Source organism: Trachemys scripta, chromosome 4 (genome assembly GCF_013100865.1).
Source record: "Trachemys scripta elegans isolate TJP31775 chromosome 4, CAS_Tse_1.0, whole genome shotgun sequence".
In the NCBI taxonomy this organism is placed as follows: domain Eukaryota; kingdom Metazoa; phylum Chordata; order Testudines; family Emydidae; genus Trachemys; species Trachemys scripta.
In genome coordinates, this window is record NC_048301.1 from 26,923,266 (window position 1) to 26,943,184 (window position 19,919).

The 19,919-nt window shown below is 42.1% G+C and overlaps 1 protein-coding gene across 2 annotated transcripts in view; it reads right to left on the reverse strand.

The window, feature by feature from the left end:
- Positions 1-19,919, reverse strand: part of PAPOLA (poly(A) polymerase alpha) — an 81,635-nt gene that overhangs the window by 22,847 nt on the left and 38,869 nt on the right. For both annotated transcript variants that reach the window (XM_034768014.1, XM_034768013.1), the window contains exons 13-15: positions 18,404-18,457; positions 17,408-17,527; positions 2,940-3,049 (exon numbers count right to left, since the gene is read on the reverse strand). In XM_034768014.1, coding sequence (XP_034623905.1) covers positions 2,940-3,049; positions 17,408-17,527; positions 18,404-18,457 — 284 coding nt within the window. The remainder of the gene's footprint in view (positions 1-2,939; positions 3,050-17,407; positions 17,528-18,403; positions 18,458-19,919) is intronic.

Below are 19,919 nucleotides of genomic sequence, written 5' to 3' on the forward strand. Positions count from 1 at the left end.
TTGCTGGGTCCATCGCTGATGCGGTGCCGGCTGAAGTGGGAGAGTCCTTTGCTCTCTGGGCGCTGGGAAGGCATTGACTCCGACATCAGTCTGGATCCCCTACCACTCCCCAAAGTCGGTGGCGGATCCCTTAGGGGGGTAGGAGGTCCCCTTGGGGACGTGCCCCCTTTCAGCTCTGGCGTGGGCAGGTGGCCCTGGCAGGATCTGTTGTACAATGCCCCTTGGTCCATCTTGCTCAGTGCCAGGTCCCACTTCTTGGTCGTCTTCTTGGGCATCAGCAAAGGGGATTGGTGTGGGGTAGAGCCTAGTGCTGGGGGTGTGCTACACACTGAGGCCAAAGTGTTGGGCGTTGTGTCTGGCCGGGCTGGCTCCGAGGCTGGCCGAAGAACAGCCTCCATAAGGAGGGCCCTCAAGTAAATATCATGTTCTTTCTGTGTCCTGGGACGAAAGTTCTTACAGATGCGACACTTAACGTGGGATTCCCCCAGACACTTCAGACAGCTACCATGCGGGTCACTAACAGGCACAGGCCTATTACAGTCAGCGCAGGGCTTAAAACTCGCAACCAGGGCATGTCCTGCCTGGGGCAAAGTCCCTGCTGGAACCCTAACTGACTAACTACAGTACTTAACAGCTACTTACTAACTAATCTACAATAAAACAAAACTATTTACAGATGGAACACCAAGTTCGAACAGGAAAGAAACCACTGACCACTTGTGATGCAAGGGAGAGAGATGCGCCGACCAACCACCACGCACAGTAAGAAGGAACTGACAGAGGGCTTAGGGCCGGTGGTGCCTGATATACTGACTCATGAGTGCGGCACAAAAGGGGGTGCCACAGCCAACCCTACGGATACTGTTAAGGCAAAAGTCTCTGACAACTGTGCATGTGGGTGCACATGCACCTAGAATGGAATCAACATGAGTAAACACTCGAAGAAGAATGTATCTTTAGTCTGTATTCCTATCAAAAATAATGTAAAAGTTACATAAGATCAATATACACCCAATAGCATATTACCAACAGATAATAAGAAAGGAGTAAATTCAAAGCTGAAATTGGTAGTGTATGTCAGGTGGGATGAGTACTGAAAGTAAGCACAGAAAGGTTATACAGCAATGGGGAGCTGGATGTATCTCTTTGCTGTTCATTTCCAGATTAACATCTGGTTAAGAATCCCCATACCTAGGAAAGGAACATTTTTGGAGATATTTGTTAAAATGCTAACTAAAAGTTTTGGTTTGGATAGAGTCTATAAATTCTACATATAGACCTCCATGTTTGACAACTGAGATATTCAGAGAGCATTCAGAAATGTAAGTCTTGAATGCTGTTTTCATAGCGATAAGAATTTAGGATCTATTTGTAAAGAGTAGGTTTGCCATTCCAGTTGAGGGCAGAGCTTTTAGATTAGATTTTAGATTGTAAAGCAAGAAAATTAAAAACTCAAAGTAGGAAGAGTGCTAATCAGCCTGTCTACATTCTCTAGTCAAATCAAACAAGTGTAGCATTCGCTATCTTTAATCAAGTATGTTATATTTACTGTTTTGGGAGAGCAAAAGTAATTTCCTTTTGATTGAGAACAGATGTTACCTGCACATAGAAGCACCAAGATTTTCAAACAATTCCCTTAAAAAAAAATGTATGAAATCTAAATAAAATTGCTCATTTTTTTTTTTAAAGGGGGAAGGACAGGGAAACAAAGGGAAGAGTAATTAAGGGATTACAGAACGCAAGTCATTACACAAATATCTCAAATCAAACTAGTTTAATGTTTAAACTAGAGATTTTAAACATTTTTATGTTGGACTGGGAGAAATATCCAGAGGTACATTTACAAATGGCTGAATCTTACATTTCATGTTGGGGTGTGTGGTTTCTCTCCCTCCCACATTTAAGACAACTTCATTACATTATTTTAGTCCAGTTTAAGATATTTTTCCACATTTTATATTTAACACTCACTGCAACTATATTACTGTATGCCAAACTCATAGTATTCACTAAATAAGCCTCAACTTGGGAACCCATAGGCAGAAGTTTAAGAAATGCTTTATCGCACACACTATGGAAGTTGTGAAACTATATTTAAATCTTTGTCATATTGCTTCAAAATAACACTGTCAATACATCTAATCAGTCTTCCATAGAACACTGCCATATTCTTAATTTTACTCTCCAGATGTTATGTTGCAAATTTCCACCAATGTTGTCCTTTTTGGTTTGTTAAAAAGTATTTTAAATAGATTGTGAAGTTAGCATGACTTGTTTATTTGTGTTGTGTAACATCTCTGAATATAGTCATACAACACTAGGAATGAATTAAACTTACTAGTTAGTATGAGCTCCAACATATTGGATTAACCGCAGCAATGCACAAGGTATATTGCCTAGGTTCTGCTATTAATCTGTTTTCAGTAACAGATATAAACATGGAAAAAGATTTAGACTGAAACATACTTTTTCCATTAGATTGTAACATACTCAGGTCACATGTGTTGATAAAGTATAAATGTTTATACTATCGCTTAAGGCCATGTAATTTACTATGTTGAATAAGAAACATTAAAAAAGTTATAGGTATTTAATAAAAGTTTTACCTTTTTCAGTGAAAAAGTATGTTGCAAATTATGCCTTAAATGAGGTACAGTTTCTGAAAAATTTAAAATTCTTATGACCAAATTGGTCAGTTATGTCCCAAATGTAAAGGTGCCTAGTTGATTGTCCTGCCAAATGTCTCCAGAATTAACATACTGAAGCCATTCAAACAAAAGTTTTGCTACTAATTTTCTATACATCCAATAAGCAAGAAAAACACCAATATTATATCCTTCCATCTAGACCCATGGCAGAATATTTTGAAACAAAGGCTACATAATCATATATTCAGCACAAATGAATTAATTTCAAGCTTTTAGAGAAGCCAAGCTTACCTGTGTCAGTGAAAGACTGGATGTCGTATGTAAGATCAACACTCAGATTTTCAGAATTTTCTGTCTTCTTAAACACTAAACCAATCACCCACATTGTACGAAATTCTTCCCTGAAAAGTGTTATAAAAAGAATAATGTAATATTGGAAGAACGAATTTAAGTTACTTAATCTAAAACTCAGATGATGTGATTTGTAACACTGCTGCAAAATTTGATAATGTGGTTGGTTACATTTTAGCTCAACTGGCATGAAATAAGATTATAGTACCCAGAGATCCAACTATTCAGAACTCCTCCTAAACCATAACAGTAAACAAAAAGGTCAATTTCATACTACACCTCCACCTCGATATAACGCTGTCCTCAGGAGCCAAAAATTCTTACCGTGTAATAGGTGAAACCGCGTTATATTGAACTTGCTTTGATTCACTGGAGTGCACAGCCCCGCCCCCCCCGGAGCACTGCTTTACCGTGTTATATCTGAATTCGTATTATATCGAGTGGTATTATAACGAGGTAGCGGTGTACCTACTAATCAGCGTCATTAACCATATTTTAAAAGGTATAAGGCTAATACAAAACACTTCTTTAAGATTTGCTTTTTCAGTTTCAAGTTTAGTCTGTTTACACAAAAGACTTCAGACTTACTTGCCTTTAATTGTAGTTTGCCTACACAGTTTTTCACTTCAGATTTTCACTACATGCTTTGGCATGTAAGCTCAGAATCCTCTAGCAAAGGGCAACTGGTAGGAGCAATGCATGCACTTGTGTGGATCCACACATCGAAGTAAAGGTACATAAAGGACCTTGGGTCCAACTGTTCTCATTTTTTTCCCCATTAATGTTTAAAGAGCTTAAATTCCAGAGAAGGAAGGTGCTGTCATGGGTCTATCTGCAATCTATTCAAAGAACTACAGTTACAAGTAAGGCTACATCTACACTACCACTTATGTTGGCAAAATTTATGTCACTCAAGGATATGAATATTCCACCCCCCAGAGTGACACAAGTCATGCAGGTGTCGGAGAAAAACAAAGTTCTCGCTCTCTTTGGTTGGGTGCAGAAAAGCGCACATTTTCTGCCACTCACCGGGGTGGTTTTTAAGGCTTATGAGAGAGCTCTCCCGTTGGCATAGAACGTCTTCACTACACGTGCTGCAGTGATATGGCTGTATAGTGTACACATGCCCTAAGTAACCTCTTTTCAAGCACTGCTTATATATATTCTCCCACTCTTGGTAGAGTGATCAGTCATTACAATCCTCAAATGATATAGATCTAAACTATTTAACAAAAAAATGCAGGGACTGCTCTTCCAAACTGGACATCAGACCTAAAAGACAAATTAAAAGAGCAATACAGATACAAATTGACCAATGCACGAGATAAGTCACATTTTCAATGATGTTTCCACATCCAAATTTGTGACAGAAATTTATTAAATATGCTGTATTGAATTCTTTGAATACTGTAGAATGCTTTGATCTTTAAGGTTCTGAAATATCCCTGAGGGTTGACTATAAAGTGTAATACATTTGGATAGCCTGGAAATTTGTAAACTGAACTAGTCTTAGAAGGCTCCCCATCACTTCAAGAAGCCTCTTTACTTTGTCAAGTATGAAATCTAGAAAGAGACACTGGCAGACTGATAAGGACTGGTTCAGAGCAAGGCCAGATCCAATTGATTTCAAAGGAACTTAGGAGCAAAATGTTAGGAATCCAGGTTTGAAAGTTGTGGCTCATATTTAGGGCCCTACCAAATTCACGGCTATGAAAAACGCATCACAGACCATGAAATCTGATCTCCCACTGTGAAATCAGGTCTTTTGTCTGCTTTTACCCTATACTATACAGATTTCACAGGGGAGACCAGCATTTCTCAAATTGGGGGTCCTGACCCAAAAGGGAGTTGCCCCGGGGGGGGGGGGGGGTGAAGGTGTCACAGTATCCCTACCCTTCTGTGCTGCCTTCAGAGCTACGTGGCTGGAGAGCAACGGCTGTTGGCTGGGCACCCAGCTCTGAAGGCAGTGGCTGTTGGCTGGGCACCCAGCTCTGAAGGAAGTACCCTGCCAGCAGCAGCACAAAAGTAAGGATGGCAATACCATACCATGCCACCCTTCTGCACTGCAGCCTTCAGAGTTGGGCAGCTTGGGAGTGGCGGCTGCTGACTGAGGGCCCAACTCTGCAGGTAGCAATACCATATTATGCCATCCATCTGCGCGGCTGCTGGTGGTGGCGCTGCCTTCAGAGCTGGTTCCCAGCCAGCAGCTTCCTCTCCAGCTGCTCAGCGCTGCCACCAGCAGCACACACAGAAGTAAGGGTAGCAGTACCACCACCATCCCTCCTACGATATCTTTGCAATCCCCCTACAACTCCTTTTTTTGGGTCAGGACCCCTACAGTTACACCATAAAATTTCAGATTTAAATAACTGAAATCATGAAATTTTCAAAATCCTATGACCGAGAAATTGACCAAAATGGACCGTGAATTTGGTAGGGCCCGACTCAGTTGTATAAACTTTGTTTACACTTGGAAATTAACCCACTGGTAGAAAAGTTTGTCAACAGTAACTCCCCTAAAACCAGCATTGAACACGGTTTAACTATTAGGTCTGGTTTACACTACACAGTTAGGTTGATGCAAGGTAGCTTACATCAACCTAGTTGTGCATATGTCTGCATTAGTCTCCCACCGCTGTACTGACCCTTACACCAACACAGTATCACCACCTCCCCGAGTGGCATAGAGTCAATGTATTTAGGTCAACACAGGGCGAGTCTAGACACAGCATTCGTTACGTCGACCCAGCATTCGTTATGTTGGCCCAAACTGTCCCACAATGACCCACACTAACTGCTCTGGTCACCATTGTGAACTCCACTGCCCAAGGAGTCATGAAGATCAGAAGTTCCCTCCCCTTTAAAAACCTGCAAATTTTTGAAATTCCTTTCCCTACTTGCACACCTAGCAGCTCTCCACTGTTTGTGCAACTGCCTAGCTGACCATGCTGGTTACGCACTTCTGACATGGCCCTGCCTGGGGTAGACAGGAGTTATTGGATCTCCTGGGCCTGTGGGGAGAAGAGGCTGTGAAACAGCCATAGAAATGTTGACATCGAAGAGCAGATTGCTCAGGGGATGCAAGAGAAGAAGTATGACAGTGACCAGCTGCAGTGCAGCATAGAAGGAGCTGTGGCAGGCATACCAGGTGGCCAGGGAGATCAACAAGCTGGTGCCAAGCTGCAGACCTGCTGCTTTTACAAAGAGCTGCATGCCATACTCTGAAGAGATTCCACCCAACCACAGCACCGTGGAGATCTCCAAGAAGCCCGAGTCACAAGCCCCTACTGTGAATAGTGAGGAAGGTACGATAGTGGACAAAGAAGAGGTTTATGGGGAACAGGTGACTGGGGGCTCCAGCGGTGCAGCAAGCCAGATTCTGACAGACCATCACAGACCACCCAGTCAAACACAGGTAAGCCCAAGGCATGGAAGGCATCTTAGGTAAGAGTATGTAGATAAATATTCAATTATATGGATGGCACCCCCAAAGTAGCAGAGCATAGTATTTTGACTATTTATTCATTTCCTTATGCTAGAAGTAGTAGTTCAACCAAGAGGGGGAGAATTGCTATCAGCTTTTTCATTCCCCTGTAGAGTTGGTGGAGAGGCATGCCATGCAGGGCAGTTTGTTTATATACGCAGGGATGTCCTTGAATGCTCCTGAGAGTTCTCAATGAAACTTCCATGGAGGTATTCTGTAATCCTCTGCCAAAGGTTTAGAGGGAGGGCTGCCTTATTTCTTGCTCCATGGTAGAACACTTTCATACGCCACTCAGTAATAACTTCAGCAGGCACTACTGTAGTACACAGGCTACCAGCATATAAGTCTGGGAAGCTTCGGGACACCAGCAGCAGCTGTGCTGTCTCTGCCTTTGTTACCCTCAGGAGTTAGATATCAGCTAAAATCACCACCATCTCTGGAAAATGGTGCCAGTATTCAGTGTCATCATCTTCTGCTACTAGAATCATACAACCAAGCAATTACCTCATTTCCCCAACCTCTGGCAGCCATACTCATCATGGGTAGTGCAGTGACGGGTGCCGTGCACATGCAGTCCCAAAGAGAAGTGAAAATCTAGTGCTTAAAACTTTAGGGAAGCAAGAGGAGTGAGTTCAGCATCTTAAGTTTTGCTTTCTGTAGTGAATACACTAACAATGGTACCTCTTTGTGGCCTTCAGGGTCTCCCCCTCCACACCTGTGGAACTCCTGAACCAGATATGGAAGAGGCGTCGAAAGAAGGGGATTCAGGAGGACATGTTCAATGAGATCCTGCAAGCCAGTACTGCAAGGGACAATGAACACAGGACCTGGAGAATGAACACTGAGGATAGCCTGGAGAAGAAACAAGTGGAGAGGAGAAAGGTCCAAGAGTCCCAGCAGGAAAAGGAGGAGATGCACCAGGACATAATGGGGCTTCTCAGGCAGCAAACAGATGCTATAGACACTGGTGAACCTGCAGGTTCAACAGTCCTGAGCTTGCCTCCCCCTGCAACCCATTGAGAACTCAATATAAGAAAATCCCAATAACCCCTTCCCCCCAGCATTCCATGTGGCATCATAGTTTGCAGAACTACTCTTACCACTCCACCCCGTGGGACATTAAAGACAATCACAAGCTTCATATATACAGACACATGAAAGCCTTGGTTGGTGTATATATAGCTGTAGTGGACATGAATTCTTTCCCTTTCATAAGTTCAGTGGCGATCTCGACTTCTCAGGTCCGAAGCAGAAACAACTTGCAGATCGAACACCGTGCCATGATCTGAGTCTCGCTGAGGCAACAGAAACCCATCTGGTGTTTGTTGCTCAGAGAAGGAGCGCAGGCAGGATACAGAGTTCTTGAACCCTGGGACAGGGGCATAATCCCCAAGGGAAGGGGCTGTCTCTGAACAGGGATGACTAGCTAATTTACCACTAACTACTACCAACGCTACAACTACTAACTACGAGAAGAACTGCAAAGAACTATGAACAACTATATACAACAGAAGAAGTCACTCTCTTGGTGAAAACTAAGAGCGCAAAGGAACAGGGCTTCTGACTCATTCCATGCAGCAGTAATAAAGAATTGGAGAGGTGTCAACTTGCATGGCCTATTATGCCCTCGACTGTGAACACGAGGAGATGCACGACGTATGTGTGGGTCAACGGACACTGGTAGGGAAAACCTTCTGGCTCTGGGTGCATGTACAACTACGTTTGGAATACATATAGGGACCATCACTTGAAGAAATCTGGCTGTTCTCAATTCATTGAGCTTTATTAAGTTTTTAATGCATTTGTTTTAAAATTGCATGGGTTTTTTTGGCCACAATTTTGTTAGGGAATAAAATTCTATTAATAATCTTTATTAGTTCACAGCATACGCTACTGAGAGCTCAGCAGTTCTGAAAGAAATCAATTATCTGCACAGTGTCATACAACTCGAAGATCATTCACAAACAAAACAAATAGGTGCACTGATAATGTTACATTCCTACATGTACAGCAACCACCACACAATTCCTACAAGGCCACAAAAGGGCAGGGGCCAGGTAGAATATACCACACACTACTCTCTCACTGTTAAAATGGTCTTTCAAAGCCTCCATGAGCCATATAGTGCTGCACTAAGCTCTTATAATAGTCCTTGTATCCGGCTGTTCAAATTCAGCAGGCAGCATAAGAACGGCCGTACTGGGTCAGACCAAATGTCCATCTAGCCCAGTATCCTGTCTACCAACAGTGGCCAATGTCAGGTGCCCCAGAGGGAGTGAACCTAACAGGTAATGATCAAGTGATCTCTCTCTCCTGCCATCCATCTCCACCCTCTGACAAACAGAGGCTAGGGACACCATTCCTTATCCATCCTGGCTAATAGCCATTAATGGACTTAACCTCCATGAATTTATCCAGTTCTCTTTTAAACTCTGTTATAGTCCTAGCCTTCACAACCTACTCAGGTAAGGAGTTCCACAAGTTGACTGTGCACTGTGTGAAGAAGAACTTCCTTTTATTTGTTTTAAACCTGCTGCCCATTAATTTCATTTGGTGGCCCCTAGTTCTTGTATTATAGAAACAAATAAATAACTTTTCATTATCTACTTTCTCCGAATCACTCATAATTTTATATACCTCTATCATATCCCCCCTTAGTCTCCTCTTTTCCAAGCTGAAAAGTCCTAGCCTCTAATCTCTCCTCATATGGGACCCGTTCCAAACCCCTAATCATTTTAGTTGCCCTTCTCTGAACCTTTTCTAGTGCCAGTATATCTTTTTTGAGATGAGGAGACCACAGCTGTATGCAGTATTCAAGATGTGGGCATACCATCGATTTATATAAGGGCAATAATATATTCTCCATCTTATTCTCTATCCCCTTTTTTATGATTCCTAACACTCTGTTTGCTTTTTTGACTGACTCTTTTGACTGCATGGACGTCTTCAGAGAACTATCCACAATAACTCCAAGATCTTTTTCCTGATTTGTTGTAGCTAAATTAGCCCCTATCATATTGTATGTATAGTTGGGGTTATTTTTTCCAATGTGCATTACTTTACATTTATCCACATTAAATTTCATTTGCCATTTTGTTGCCCAATCACTTAGTTTTGAGAGATCTTTTTGGAGTTCTTCACAGTCTGCTTTGGTCTTAACTATCTTGAGCAGTTTAGTATCGTCTGCAAACTTCGCCACCTAACTTTTTACTCCTTTCTCCAGATCATTTATGAATAAGTTGAATAGGATTGGTCCTAGGACTGACCCTTGACCACTAGTTACCCCTCTCCATTCTGAGAATTTACCATTAATTCCTACCCTTTGTTCCCTGTCTTTTAACCAGTTCTCAACCCATGAAAGGACCTTTCCTTTTATCCCATGACAATTTAATTTACGTAAGAGCCTTTGGTGAGGGACCTTGTCAAAGGCTTTTTGGAAATCTAAGTACACTATGTCCACTGGATTCCCCCTTGTCCACATGTTTGTTGACCCCTTCAAAGAACTCTAATAGATTAGTAAGACACGATTTCCCTTTACAGAAACCATGTTGACTTTTGCCCAACAATTTATGTTCTTTTATGTGTCTGACAATTTTATTCTTTACTATTGTTTTGACTAATCTGCCCAATACTGACTACAGACTGGTAAGTCTAACATTGCCGGGATCACCTCTAGAGCCCTTTTTAAATACTGGCGTTACATTAGCTATCTTCCAGTCGTTGGGTACAGTAGCTGATTTAAAGAATAGTTTACAAACCTTAGTTAATAGCTCCGCAATTTCACACTTGAGTTCTTTCAGAACTCTTGGGTGAATACCATCCGGTCCCGGTGACTTGTTAATCAATTAATTCCAAAACCTCCTCTAGTGACACTTCAATCTGTGACAGTTCCTCAGATTTGTCACCTACAAAAGCCGGCTCAGGTTTGGGAATCTCCCTAACATCCTCAGCCTCTTCACACTGCCCTCCATCTGGATGGCAACTTCTCCCCCTTAGCTTCACATATATTATGCAGGACATAGCACACAGCTATAATCATTGGGATATTTTTCTCACTGAGATCCAATCTTGTGAGTAAACAACGCCAGCGACTCTTCAAAAGCACATAGCGCTGTCATTCTTCATTTGCTGAGCCAGTAGTTGAATTGTTCCTTGGTGGTGTCGAGATGGCCAGCATATGGTTTCATGAGCCAGGGGTAGGTTGGGTCCCCCAGGATCACTACTGGCATTTCAATATTCCCAATGGTAATCCACCAGCTGGGAAAGGAAGTCTTCACTTGTAGTTTTCTAAACAGTCCCCTATTCTTGAGGATGAGAGCACACCATACACCTTCCCTGACCAGTCCACACTGACATCAGTGAGGCATCCCCAGGGATCAAGCAATGCTCGCACAACCATAGAAGCGTAGCCCTTTCACTTGATGTACTCAGTGGCAAGGTGGTCTGGTGCCAAAATAGGGGTGTGTACTGTCTACTGCCCCACCACAGTTCGGGAACTCCACTGCTGTAAATCCTCCTATGTCCTGCACATTGCTCAGAGCAACAGTCCTGCGTAGTAGGAAGTGATTAATGCCTCTTCACATTTGCCCCAATGGCCTTGCAGTGGATTTCCCGACCCCAAATTGACTCCTGCCTGACCATTAGCAAACTGACTTTGCACATTTCCACAATGTGATAACCACTCGCTTCTCCACTGTCAGTACAGCTCTCATTTTCATGTCCCTGTGCTGAGAGGCTGGGGCGAGCTTAGTACACAGATTTAGGAATGTGGCCTTGTGCATCCAAAAGTTTTGCAGCCACTGCTTTTCATCCCAAATCTGCATTATGATGCCATCCTGCCAACCAGTGCTTGTTTCTCAGACCCAGAAATGGTGCTCCACCAACTACAGCTGTTCCACGAACTCCATCAACAATCCTGAATTGATTATCACTATGCCCCATAGCAATTGTCCCCAAGGAAATGTCATGATCCCCGCTGATTCAGTTCTTCTTGAAGCTCTGCAAATACTCAAGGATCATGTGTCCTGTGCTTGCAACGCTCACGATGATAATAAAGAGTTGTGCAGGCTCTATGCTTCTGTCAGAGATAGTGGACAATGAGGAGGGCCATGCAGGTTTGTGAGATTTTGAAAAAAGGTACAAAACTATGAGATACAGATAACATTATGGGATGGGCACAGCTACAAACTGGGAAGTTGACCCCTTGCTCCCAGTCATCCCTTGGGTGATTCGTTTTGGCCCTACCATGCATTGCCAAATTTTCCCAAAGGACAGTGCACTGGATGATGGCAGGTGGCACAATGGGATACCTACCCATGATGCACTACACTCCGCATCAAAAACAAACATTCCTGGTGAGTACATGCACTGCCAACACAAGAAGCCAAGTATGCGTGTGCACAAGTGACGTACTAACTGGGCGGCTGTATGCAGACATAACTTGAGTCGACCTAAGTTTGTAGTATGGACATGGTCTTAGTGTAGGCAGAGCAAAACTAATTTCAAATACGCTTTCTGTAAGTGAAAATGATTTTGACACGTTTACAGCATTAGTCAGACCATTTTCAGCCCTGTTTCAAGAGGATGTTAGTAACTACTTTGAACAGGTAATTTCTAGAGCTGTCAGTTAACTGCCATCAACACGTATGATTAACGCACAGCATAAATAACACATTAATCTTTTTAACGCGCATTAATCACAGACAATGGGGGGGGGAGCAGCATCAGCTGTTCTGAAGAACCTACCTCAAGTCAGGCGCAGTAACGCAAGCCACCACCAGAGGCTGGGCAGAAAGAAGAGGCTACAGAAAGACATGGTTTTCATGTCAGCTCCAGTAAAGAAGTATTTTTTAAAAGTAAAAACAGGACGGCCAGGGACTCACCTGAGCCACCCCCACACTTGCAGAGCTCGCCCCAGGCACCTGGCCCATGCCTCCACCAACCCTTTGCCACCCGCATCTGGGGTTGAGCGCCGCCACCCCCACACACACCCCCGTCCCAAGCTCTGCCTTGTGCCGCCTGGACACCCCACCCCCGTGCCGCCCGCAGCTGGGGATGACCCCGCCTCTCCAAGTTCGGGAACTCACCCCTCTCCTGAGCCCCATGCCCTCTGAAGCTGCCTGGGGCTGAGGTTGAGCCTGAGCCTCCCCGCCCCTGAGCGCGGCACTGCCCATGGTGGGGTCTTCGCCATGCCAGCCCTGTGCTATCCAGAGCTCGGGGTGGGGCTGACCTCCACTCTCGAGCCCCATGCCCCCGGAACCTGACCCCACCCCCACCTGCAGCTGGGGCTGACCTCGCCTCTCCAAGTTTGGGAGCTCACCCCCCTCCTGAGCCTCATGCCGCCCGCAGCTGGGGCTGACCCTCACCCCCATGCCTGCTGAGCTCTGTGCCGCCTGCAGTTGGGGCTGAATCCCCGCCTCCCCAGCTCTGCACCTCCTCTGGCTGAGGATGATTCCCTCCCTCCCCCCGGCCAGCCCTGCGCTACGCAGGGGTCAGCTCTGAAGCCAGCACTTACTACCAGCAGCAAATTTCTCTGCTTTCCTGTTGGCAGGCAGTGCTGCCTTCAGCTGGCCCCCATGCAGAAGCTGTCACTCTCTGCTCTGCCTTGCAGCCAGGACAAATGTAGAGTTTTGGTGAAAAAGTAGGGATGGCCGGGACAGAGCTGAGAAAGAGAACTTTGGCCTGGCCAAAATGGGACATATTGTCACCCTAGCTAGCCCGCGCGCCCTGTTGTGCCTGGCCAGCTCCTCACTTGTGGGACCAACCCCCCTGAGTCGTGCCCCATTGCCCGTAGCCGGCCGCTCACTCCAGGGGTACCTCATAGAGAACATGGGCCTGGCGAGCTCAGCCTCCCTGCACCACCCTCTCCTTCCCTGTAGTATGATGAGTCCCTGAGGTAAAATCAACCCTCCCTTACAAACAAGGGCTCACTCAGCTGAAGGGAGCCCACCTAGCTCAGTAAAAGGAGGTGAGCCCAGTACCAGAAGCTACCTTTCCAGAAGCAGCAGCAGCAAGATGCTCCCTCAGCCTCCTCCTGCACAAGTTTTTTTTGTGAGCTCTTCCCCATTGTGACCCCCTGTCCTCCCAGACCCTCCTCCTGCACAAGTCTTTGGTTACTTCCCCCCTCCCCCATCGTCCTCCAACACTGAATGCAAATTTCTATGATGAAACTCTCTTTGGATAGGAGGTGAACCTGGTGAGCTCAGAAACCCAACCCAACCCAACAGAAGCAGCATCAAGAATTCACCTCTCTCCTGCATAACTCTCACCCTCTCATCTCCAGAGTACTGACTTTCTGAGATTAAAAAAAAAATCTTACCCCTTCAAAAAGCCAAGGCTCCTCTAAGGACACATACAAAAGGCTAACCCAGCAGCAGCAAGAGAGAGAGAGAAAAAAAAAAAAAAAAAGCCTCCTGGCACAATTCACTCCCCTACTGAATGTTAATCCTGATGTAAAATCTTTCCATATCCATGGCAAGGACTCTTTTGAACAGGACACAAATTTATTGATTATATAGAAGAATTTATTGAATTATTCCAGACATTGATACAGTTCTACTGTATTTTCATGATCTGGAGCGATATATCAGAAAAAGTTAATGGAGCAAACAGCAACAGTTCAGGTCTTTTGAATGGGAAGTTTATGTTTAAAATACTTCCAGATTGTTTTTTGTCTAAAAAGACTTATCTGTAGGTATTGCACGGCTGAGTCCCAATACCATAGAAGCACTTCAAGTCTGCAGTACCATCTATGGTTCTAAGCATGCTTTTGCTTCCGGATCTTGTGCTACAGATAACACACCACCAGCAAATGAATCCAGCCAACCATGACAGTACAATTACAGAGTTTCAGGATTGCTACAAGCCCATGGATCAAACAAAGTACAACACCTTAACCAATATTATTGCAAAGTGGATAGGTATGGACTGCAGACCACTCAACACTGTAAATATCAGAGGGCTAAAAGATATTATTCAAATTGCATCTTCCAATCAGTCATACACCTTGCCCTCCTGAGGAACCATTGCATCACAAATAAATGACTTGTATGACAACGAGAAGACTACAAAGTTGGAGCTTTTGAAAAATGCACTGGGTGTTGCTTTGACTGATGATCACCGGACATCCTTGAGCAATCATAACTATCTTGATGTCATGGCACACCTTATTGATGCTGCCTGGACACAGCAGTTGTTTGCTGTAACAGTAACTCATACTGAAGAGAGACATCATGCTGAAGCATGTGCAGAGCGTTTCATGGATGTTGCGAAAGAATGGAATATTCAAGGAAAGGTAACAATTAGTACTGACAGTGCGCGTAAAATGGTAGCAGCAGCCAGACGCTTGCCTTTTGAACACATGATATGCATTGATCACAGTCTGCAGCAATCCATTACAGTGGCACTCAGTGATGGTGGTTTTGAGAACGTGCTGGTAAAATGTAGAAAACTTGTGGGCCATTTCAAACACAGTCCAGATAACAGTACAGAGCTAGGAATACAACAAGCTACAAATGGACAGAAACAAGAGCCTCTTGTACAAGGTATTTCAACCAGGTGGAACTCCACATTGGCTATGATTCAGCACCTGCTTTGCAATAAAGCCGCTATCACATCCACGTTAGCTCTTCAAAAGCACAATCTATCAGTGCCGACATAAGGATTTTGAAAAACTGCAAAAAATAGAAACACTACTTGAGCCCTGCAGGTTTGTGACTGAACTCCTGGGGGGGGAAGAAGAAGAGAGAGAATTGTATATCTCCTGCTCCATGGTTTTACCCGTATTCCACCTTATGGCAGTCTCTGATGATGACCCAGCATATGCTGTTCGATTTAAGACGACTTTCACGACAGATTTTACAAAACGCAAAGAAGGTACCAATCTGAGATTTCTAAAAATAGCTACAGCACTAGACACAAGATTTAAGAATATTAAGTGCCTTCCAAAATCTGAAAGGAACGAAGTGCGGAGCATGCTGTCAGAAGTCTTAACAGAGCAACACTCTGATGCGGAAACTATAAAAGCCGAACCACCAAAAGAGAGAATCAACTTTCTGCATCTGACGCAGATGACGAAAATGACCGGTCGGTTCCCACTGCTTTGGGTCATTATTGAGCAGAACAGGTCATCAGCATGGACGTATGTCCTCTGGAATGGTGGCAAAAGCATGAAGGGGCACATAAATATTTAGCACATCTGGTACAAATATCTTGCGACGCTGGCTACAACAATGTCATGCCAACACCTGTTTTCACTTTCAGGTGACATTGTAAACAAGAAGTGGGCAGCATTATCTCCCACCAATGTAAACAAACTTGTTTGTCTGAGTGATTGGCTGAACAAGAAGTAGGACTGAGTGGACTTGTAGGCTCTAAAGTTTTACATTGTTTTATTGCTAAGTGCAGTTATTCTTTTTTACACAATTCTACATTTGTAAGATCAACTTTCATGGTAAAGAGATTGTACTACAGTACTTCAATAAGGTGAATTAATTTTTTCTAGTGCAAATGTTTGTAATAAAAAATAAAGTGAGCACTGTACACTTCGTATGTGATGTTGTAATTGAAATAAAATATTTGAAAATGTAGAAAACATCCAAACTATTTAAAGAAATGGTATTCTATTATTGCTTAATCATGCAATTAATCACAATTTTTTATCTAGTAATTTCTTATTTTAGACAGAGCTATAAATACTCTTGCCCAAATTCACTTTTTGGGCATGCAACTAAATTATGCTTATAGCAGCCACCAATGGGCCCAATCCAAGAAGCCACTGCCTTGCTGAATAGCCTATGTAGAAGGTCACATGGACTTTCTGTAGATATTTCATAATGAAATAGAGCACTGATTTTAAAGCTAAATTCAATATGAAAATGCTTTACACGCTACAGACAACATATAAAAGTCAAAATGTTACACCTGCAAAAATACACATTAGAACTGTTCACAAAAATTTATTTCCCAACCTCAGACTTGCCATAAATAACCTCTCACTAATCTGGCTATGGCAATTGATACATAGAAAACACCAAGTCAAGTGCAGTTTTCTGGCCAACAAAACAAAACACACACAAAACAAACCCCAAAACACATTCCTAACAGTCTGAAAAGCAAAATAATAGAACCAGAACTTGCCAAACGTCCTAATGTCAGTTTTGAAACATGCACTTGCTTTCTTCCTACAGATACCAGACATTAGTGTTTCCTAAAACATTAAATCACTGGCAAGTTAAAGCACAAAAACTATTAGCTATAGATGTATTTTAAAACTCCAAATCTAACTAAGCTGTCATTTAGACTGATAATGAAATCAATAAGAGACTGAGTCTGTGACTCTTGCTTGACTCTCCTTGCTACTAATAAAAGCATAACAACAGACTTTGGTAATAGTTGGAGGGGAAGGATAGCTCAGTGGTTTGAGCACTGGCCTGCTAAACCCAGGGCTGTGAGTTCAATCCTTGAGAGAGCCATTTAGGAATCTGGAGCAAAGATCTGTCTAGGGATTGATCCTGCTTTAAGCAGGGGGTTGGACTAGATGACCTCCCGAGGTCCCTTCCAACCCTGATATTCTATGACCCCCTCTAATAGTCACTCAGACAATTGCAGCACAAGAGGGGAATACCCAGGTTAGTATTATGGCAACTTTGAACAGTATATACCGTGCTAATTAGCAAAGTTGTATCACTCCATTAAGGTATTCCTACTGCTACAAAAGTATCTGTCTGCAAGCCAAGTGATTTTCACGTAAGGGGATGCCAAGTTTTACAATAACTGCTGACAACGTAAGTCATTCGTTAACTTTACTTTTAATTAAATGTTCATCCATTTCAGTAAATGATTTGAATAACATAATTGTAAATTTACAGTTATCTGGATAAAATGTCCTTCAATTATTGCATGAAGGAGTGAGGATTTGGCTTACTTGTCAGGATTCTCCTTGGGTGCTGGGAATGACTGAGGATTCACGTGAGCCAGTGTAATGAACTCATTCTTTTCCAAGCTTCCAACTAGAATACGGATTTTTGACTCCACCAAGCCCACCCTGAATGAATAAAAAAAACTTAAGTGGCAATTTAAAAATACCTGAAATACAACACACTTCTGGAAGGAAAAAAGCCAAATTGTTCTGGTTAAACCAATATCTGGAAATACCAAGTAACTAAATACTGGGCCAGACAAGCTCACTCCAGACCAATATTCTAATATTACTTTCCAACAAAGCCACGTAGCTTTGTTCAGTGGAATTCCACATCATCTTGTCTTGGAGTTATGATGACCTTGTCCAAACTGCCTGTGCCCAAAATGACACTAACAATGAAAGATTCTGCTGGGTGTAGTAATTAAGATACTATGCATTGGTAAGTCTTCAGAAATCAAATATTACCCTAGCCAGGAAAGGCCGAAGGCAGAAAATTGAGAGAGGAATGAATTTATATTCAGATGAAGTTTTTTTTTTTTTTTTAAACAGCTATTTTACTCTAACGCCTAAACATGTGAGAAAAAGATATATTTGTTGAAGATTCAACACCTCTGCCGTTTCAACTAAGGTGAGAACTCAAATATCTGAGAACCCCAAATAAAAACCAGGGGAGAGGGAATGAGATCTAGCTATTCAGGCCTTCGCCATACATCATAAAACTCAAGGTAATATCTTTTTAAACCTTTGCAGGTTCTTTCAAATAGAGTACTGCAGCCAATAATATTCTCCTTCATTCTGTTTCCTTAATGAATTTCTGGATTAATGAAAGATGAGCAATAACATTAATTGTCTTCATCTATTTAATTCTGGAACACAATCTTCACTTATTTTACAAAAAAAATTATGCATTACTTGTTCATTTACATCCCACGTTGGTTGGATAAAATTATTTTGAAATTTAATAAAATTAATAAAAAAAACAGCATGCATGATACTCACCATTCTAGTCGCTGTTTTTCTGTTGGTGCACTTGCTAGAAGTACAATGTAATGCCTTTGGAGATAAAGACAACAGACTATTCTATGTATGTCTGACACTGGACATTCACAGTTATTAACATCCTTATTAGTTTAAGCTACAAACCCAGACAGAAGAATAAAATAAACAGTTAAAAATAATATGCACCTTATAATAAAGAGCTTAAACAATCTACAAAAGGCTGCAGAGGAGACTGGCATTACATTTTTTTTTTCCAAAAAAATTTCAACTCACATTGATGTCCACAGCTGCATTAATATCAACAAAAGGGTAATAAATGCATGGAAATACAGTAGCACTTAAGCCAAAATCTCAATTAAGTGAGACTATGACTTAAACTGCCAATTGCAGAAGGCTACTCATGTTGTGCAAGCAAAACTAATAAAAGTAAAAAACAAATATTCAGAGTTCAACCACAGGGAAGTCTGGTGTTTTAGTCACAATTACCTTATTTCTCAAGACATAGCTAGATGACTGATTTGATACACTAGTTTGAATATTTTATCAAAAAGGTAAATATAGCCATGAAATGTAATATAAGTAGTGTCAACTTTAAGAGTTTTTCCAAACAATTTTTCCTGAAGCTTCCTGAAGAGTCTTTCCTCTCCCCATTAATCTGAGACTTCAGGATTTACTCTAGAATAATCTACTATATTTACAGGTTTTCAATATATTGAGTCAAAAATCTCTAACTGCATAAAACTCCAAAATATTTTTAATGAAGGAAGAACTAGAACAGTTAAGCTCAAGGGAGGTGGATGGGCAAGGGAACCTCATTTAAAGACAAGGATTGAATTAAATTTGTTTTTTTTTTTTTAAAGATTAATGGAATAATAATTTCAAGATGATCTTGTAAAATGGTCTCAAAAGCTCTCAAAAGCTCCACCCTACATGCCTAAGACCTGAACCTGCAAAAATTTAGACACGTAAATTTATACACTGAATAGGTTTACTCACACTGTGTAAAATTAATGCATACCTAAATCTTTTCCAGATTGGGGCCTAATTTTTTTAAGCCAGTAAGATATGGGGCTATCTCATAGTATATTTCATGGTTACACATACTGATTTTTTTTTTTTAAATTAGTGGATAAATAAGACTGTCCAGAAAATTGCGACGTCAATAATAGTGAAATGTGATACTATTCCACAAAATCTTGGGAAAACTTGCAGGTCCACAAGTCACTATAAAAGTAACTCAAAACCAACAGATCAATCAATATGCACACACATACCTTACATTGGTCTAAGGGGGAAAATGGGCTAAAAGTATTCTGGACTAATAGAATTCAAAGGGTTGTACTTTAAGAAACGAAAGGGGGCATGGAAGAAGAAATTTATTCTCTTTTTAAAGTGGCTAAAATGAAATTTTACTATAAGATTCATTTGGTTATGTTAGTATTATCATGAAGCACTTGATGCTAAGAAATGTTCTTAGTAAAACAATGTTATCAGTTTTTAAAAACATACTTGTGAG